Source organism: Brachyhypopomus gauderio, chromosome 2 (assembly GCF_052324685.1).
Source record: "Brachyhypopomus gauderio isolate BG-103 chromosome 2, BGAUD_0.2, whole genome shotgun sequence".
NCBI lineage: Eukaryota > Metazoa > Chordata > Actinopteri > Gymnotiformes > Hypopomidae > Brachyhypopomus > Brachyhypopomus gauderio.
Window position 1 is genome coordinate 33721127 of NC_135212.1, and position 6474 is coordinate 33727600.

The 6474-nt window shown below is 47.6% G+C and overlaps 1 protein-coding gene across 1 annotated transcript in view; it reads left to right on the forward strand.

The window, feature by feature from the left end:
* Positions 1-2989: 2989 nt before the first annotated feature.
* LOC143500490 (protein Aster-B-like) overlaps positions 2990-6474 on the forward strand; it is a 27770-nt gene continuing 24285 nt past the window's right edge. Inside the window, exon 1 of the mRNA XM_076994643.1 lies at positions 2990-3347. Coding sequence (XP_076850758.1) covers positions 3337-3347 — 11 coding nt within the window. The 5' untranslated portion in view covers positions 2990-3336. The remainder of the gene's footprint in view (positions 3348-6474) is intronic.

A 6474-nucleotide genomic window follows, 5' to 3' on the forward strand; every position in this document is an offset into this window, starting at 1 on the left:
GTCAGCACTGCTCATAGCTGAGCCACACGGCCCAGCTGCTCTGGGTGGATGGAATAAAGAGATTGAGATGTTGCACTGGTAGGAGATGATGGGGAGATGGAGGTGTGGGAGATGATGGAGAGATGGAGGTGTGGGAGATGATGGGGAGATGGAGGTGTGGGAGATGATGGAGAGATGGGGAGTACACACATACACACAAACTGCACGCTCTCCCTCTCTCTCTCACTGACATGCACACATTCACAATGTGTGTGTATTCACATGTTGATCTGTTTAATTCTTGTACACCCGCATACTGTATTTCATACTGCACACAGTGTGTGTGTGTGTGTGTGTGTGTGTGTGTGTGTGTGTGTGTGTGTGTGTGTGTGGTGCGTGCGTGTGTATGTGTGGGTGTGTGTGCGTGTGTGTGTTTGTGCGCGCGCGTGTGTGTGTGTGTGGGTGTGTGTGCATGTGTGTGTTTGTGTGCGTGTGTGTGTGTGTGTGTGTGTGTGTATGTGTGTGTGTATGTGTGTGTGTGTGTGTGTGTGTGTGTGTATGTGTGTGTATGTGGGTGTGTGTGTATGTGTGTGTGTATGTGTGTGTGTGTGTGTGTATGTGTGTGTGTGTGTGTGTATGTGTGTGTGTGTGTGTGTGTGTGTGTATGTGTGTGTATGTGGGTGTGTGTGTATGTGTGTGTGTATGTGTAGTGTGTGTGTGTGTGTGTGTGTGTGTGTGTGTGTGTGTGTGTGTATGTGTGTGTGTGTGTGTGTGTGTGTGTGTGTGTGTGTGGTGTGTGTGTGTGTGTGTAAATGTGAGGAGTGAAGGATTTCACACCAGCACTCTGTGTTAATCTGCCTCTTCATTTTCTTTGTGCAGATAAGTATGTGTAATTTGGGGTTCATATATGTGTGCATGTTTGTGTGTGTGTGTGTGTGTGTGTGTGTGTGTGTGTGTGTGCGTTCTTTCATTCAGAACCATAGCATAGCCTGTGTGATTGGCCCATGACTGTTTCCATGGATACTGGACGATTGCTGAACCACTACTTGCTGAAATGTTTCCAACTCCAGCATGTAGTGCGTACATTAAGTTGCCATGGTAACTCTGTAAACAACTGGGGGGGGGGGGGGGGGGGGGGGGGTTGTTGCTTGCCCATGGTCTCTGTGTTCTTCCTGCCACACACACACACACACACACACACACACACACACACACACACACAGCCTCACTTGATGTACACTGTCTGGTCCTGAGGAGGGTCAGGGTGAAGAGAGAGGGATGTTGAGTGTCTTCGTCTGAGCGGAGGAGGGGAGAGTGGGATCTGTTCATCATCCCTTCACAGAACCCTAGGAACAAAGCTGCCTGTGTGAAACACTTTCCACACACTGATCCCTAAACACTTTACACACACTGATCCCTAAACACTTTACACACACTGATCCCTAAACACTTTCCACACACTGATCCCTAAACACTTTACACACACTGATCCCTAAACACTTTCCACACACTGATCCCTAAACACTTTCCACACACTGATCCCTAAACACTTTACACACACTGATCCCTAAACACTTTACACACACTGATCCCTAAACACTTTCCACACACTGATCCCTAAACACTTTCCACACACTGATCCCTAAACACTTTCCACACACTGATCCCTAAACACTTTACACACACTGATCCCTAAACACTTTACACACACTGATCCCTAAACACTTTACACACACTGATCCCTAAACACTTTCCACACACTGATTCCTCAACACCAGGCTTGTTTACTGGGATATGTACTTGGCAGCAATGGTTTGGTTGTGATGTTGTGCTATTACATGAAACAGGGGTCCATTTTACCCTTATTTATACAGCTGTCTGCTGTCCTTATGCTCTCTCTCTCTCTCTCTCTCTCTGTCAGATCCTTTCAGCTCTTTCTTAATGATACCTCCACCCCTGGGCTTTATATTAACCTGAATCTCTATATTTACAAACGAATGGATGTGTATGGATGGACCAATGGACTATGTTCTATTTAAAGTAGCGTGTGTCAGGAGACATTTGACGTGTCTAAGAAGGTTCTCGTAGGTTGGTCTGGTGGTGTGAAATGTTTGTTCTTGCACAAATGTTCCAGTGTCTATGTTTAATTTGCATCTTTCCTGAATGACCACTTTATTAGAGACGACGTCCCTCCACAGCTCCAGCTTCCCTGTGTGGGAATAAGATACATGACCCTGGAGAGCAGGTGTGGACGTCTTCTGTGGACCAGTCTGAGTGTGAATGGAAAACCTGAGTGATTTGAGCAGCTTTAAATGAGGGTGGACTAACCAGTCTCAAGACTTGGCCTGCTTTGAAGCAAATATGTCTCATTTTACATTTAGACACTTTTTGTCCAGTTTCTAATGTATGAACTTTGCACTTATTTTTAGAGTGTGATTACAGAAGGTGATTTTGGGTAGATCAGTACGGGAGATGTGGACTTCCCGGTTCTTCTCCAGAATATCGCCGTCATTCCATAACACGAGTCATGACATGCGCACAAACACAGCTCTTGTGTACAATGCTAATGTGAGTGACACACCGGGACAGCAACTGTGTGCTAAATGTTATTGGGATCCTCAGACACATGAGGCTGATGCCTGAGGAGATGAAAGCCAGCACATCATAGCTGACTATGCAGAAACAGTCCAGAGAAAAAAAGATAAAGTTGGTATTGTCTGAAAAGAAAACACACTACATCAGTGTGTGTGAGGACTGGCCAGTGGTCTGTAAAGTGAACTGAAAGTGAATGATGTCAGCCTAGCTTCTTTCATCAAGACTTTAAATAATTAATGAGCCAACTGCCACACTGCCAATGGATCTCCTCTCTCTCCCTCGCCCTCTCCCTCTCTCTGCCTCTCCCTTTCCCTCTCTCTCTCCCTCTACCCCTCTCCACCTCTCTCCTTCTCTCCTCTCTTTCTCTCCCTCTAACCCACTCTCTCTCTCTCTCTCTCTCTCTCTCTCTCTCTCTCCGTGTGCACATTCTGCACATTTTGCTCGCACGCATGTACACACACAAGGAGAAAGGGAGAGAGACAGCGAGGGAGAGATGGAGAGAGGGGGGGAGGGCACTTGAGCGCGAACGTTGGGAGAGTGCAAGAGCCGCCATTTCTGTGAAGACGGATGGAGGGGCTGTATTCTGCGCTCCGCGGCTCAGGAGACCTGGGCTTTCTTCTGTCGAGCACCTCCTCTGGAACGCTCCCTGTCTCCATCCCGCCCTCCTCCTCCTCCTCCTCCTCGCGCTCTTCCTCCTCCCTGTCCACATGCTGCTCGCTCGTTCCAGGAGGTGCTGAGCCGAACGCGACAGCATCATGACCCATGGCAGCCAGGTTAGTGTGGAGGGGATTTACAGGACAGGGACGCTAACGTGAGTTTCTGTGTGTGTGTGTGTGTGTGTGTGTGTGTGTGTGTGGATAGCAGCCTAGTCAAAGCTCACATGCTAACTCCTCTCTTTCCATGTCGGCTCCATCCACAGTGCAATGGTGCTATGGTGTGTGTTTTCATCAGTGTGTGTGTGTACATGCATGCATGCGTGTGTTTTTTCAACTTTTTGATGCAGTGTGCGTGTGTGTGTGTGTGTGTGTGTGTGTGCGTGTGTGTGCGTGTGTGTGCGTGCATGCGTGCGTGTGTGTGTGCACTTGTCACATGTGTTTGAGATCATTTACTTGTGTTATCTGGATCAGGTGTTAGGACAGTAATTGGTTCATTTGGGTGTGAGCATGAGTTCAGAAACATAAAACACTCGGGTGCATAACTGACCTGCCTGCTGTCCTCCAGAATGTTTCACTGCAAATTTGTCATGGGACTCTAATGTCAGTCTTCGACAGTAGAAATGTGGCATAAGTTTGATTCTCCATCCCAACACTAGGACCGACTGGGATCCTAAGGTTACTGTAATAGTAAACGAGAATTAGTCATTTTCATATTAAAGTGTTTGTGTGTGTGTGTGTGTGTGCATGGTGTGCATGTGCACGTGTGTAAGCTGGTGACAGACCTTGGCAGATGGTCATTATTCCGGCCTAGTCAATACTGCTATGAAAACAGTCGTCCGGAACTGCCCCGGAGTGGCTGGCTTGGCGAATTGGAGCGGAACCTCTGGAGCAGTGCCAGCCCAAACAAGTGGGCCGAAGTTCTGGCCAAGGACCAGGACCAGAGCGTCCTGACTGGCACCACAGAAAGCAGGGGCAAAGGACAGGGCTGTGGGAGCGGGGGACGTGAGCTGGGACGTGAGCTGGGACGTGAGCTGGGACGTTCACGTGGCCACGGTCCCTTCACCTTCTGAGAGGCCAACCTAATGTCCATCACAGGTCAGGGGAGGAAAGGAAGGATGGATGGATAGAGGGATGAATCAACTAAGGAGGACCATCTCCAGCAGCTCCCTCTCTGGTGTGGTGGTGCTTGTGTGTGTTCTGTGTTGTGCTCTGTGGTGTCCGTGGTGTTGTGTGTGGGGTGCTTGAGGCTGTGTTGGTGTGGTAGTCCGGTGGTCGTGTCTAGCTGAGAGGACCCTGATGAGCTGGGGACTATATTTAGCTCCATGAACTGGATTTACACAGTACCCCTTTATCATCTAATCACTCTCTCTCTGTTATCACTCCTCTCTGTTTATCACTCCCTCTCTCTCTCTATCACTCCCTCTCTCTGTTTATCACTCCCTATCTCTCTGTTAATCACTCCCTCTCTCTATCAGTCCCTCTCTTTCTGTTTATTACTCCCTCTCTCTATATCACTCCCTCTCACTCTCTCTGTTTATCCCTCTCTCTGTGTTTATCCATCTCTCTCTGTTTATCCCTCTCTCTGTGTTTATCCATCTCTCTCTGTTTATCACTCTCTCTCTACATTCATAGCTACTCCTCTTCAAACTCCTCTAAAGCTGCCCAGTTCTGCTCTGTTTCCATGGAAACATTCTCACTTTTGGTAGGCTGCATTTATGGAAGAGAATTTGTCACCTTGCACACACATGCTTCGTGTGTGTGGGTGTGTGTGTGTGTGTGTGTGTGTGTGTGTGTGTGTGTGTGGTATTATTAATAATTACACATTTTATGAATTTGCTGAGAGCCTGGGCTTCTAGTTATGTCATTCTTCAAGCTGTCTATGGATGACATGGAAGATGGCGGGACAAAAGGTGATGTGTGTGTGTCTGTGTGTTTGTTTGTTTGTTTGTTTGTTCGTGTGTGTATGTAGGTGCATTTATGTGTGTATGTGTGTGTGTGTGTGTTTGTGTGTGTGTCTGTGTGTATGTATGTGTGTGTGTGTGTGTGATGTTTGTTTGTTTGTTTGTGTGTGTATGTATGTGCATATATGTGTTTGTGTGTGTGTGTGTGTGTGTGTGTGTGTGTGTGTGTGTGTGTGTGTGTGTGTGTGTGTGTGTGTGTGTGCGTGCATGTTTGTGTGTGTGTGTGTGTGTGTGTGTGTGTGTGTGTGTGTGTGTGTGTGTGTGTGTGTGTGTGTGTGTGTGTGTGTGTGTGTGATATGCCCAGTCAAGGCACAGCTCACACAGCAGGAATGTGAATGTGTTCTCTATTGTCTCTCACTTCTCCACATGGTTATAAAGTGTTGAGTTCACACCTCAGCTTACATACACACACATTATGTTTAATAAAACATAAAATCAAGTGGAACATGTTAGCATGATGTAATTTGCATACTAATGTCATCTGACCCCCAGTGTCATAGCTTCCAGAATATTCCTGTTGCTAGTTTAATTAGAGTTTAGCATTTAGCTTTAGCATGTCACCATTTGAGTGCTCACCAGCTTGCGGCTATCAGCACTAATCACTGTAATCAGCACACATTTGCACAAATGCATACGCACCCTGTCCCTCTGTGACTCACTCAAGGCCGCTTTGAAACCGTCATGTGTGCCGACAGTCTTGGTAGCCACAGACAGGCTGGCACGTGTGGCGTGGAGAGTGACCAGTCCGGTCCTGGTTGTTATTCGTCCCTTCCACCTGGCGAGATTGTGACGGTCGCCATTTTCCACTGGGTTACTCAGCAGACCTTATTTTGTGTGAGTGCACGTGTGCCGTTCAACAGGCCTGATTCTGTGATTGCACGTGTGCCATTCAGTAGGCCTAATTTTGTATGAGCACACGTGTGTTGTTCAGCAGGCCTGATTTGGTGTGAGTGCACGTGCGCCTTTCATCAGGCCTGATGTTGCGTGAGTGCATGTGTGTTGTTCAGCAGGCCTGATTTGGTGTGAGTGCGCGTGTGCCTTGTCACGAGGCCGCCACGAACGTGAACGTGTCACTCTGCCTCCTTACTCTCATGCTGCACATACTTTAACAGGGCACTGAGCCAAAGGGATCTCATTAAAACACTGCTGACACAAGCTTGGAAACAGGGAAGGCTTTTGCCTCTTTTTACCTTTGCATGTTGTTTTTGTTTTTGTTGACTTATGGCTGTTGTTGTTTTTCTTGACCACTGGGTGGAGATGACTGCAATGTTGGCCTTCCATAC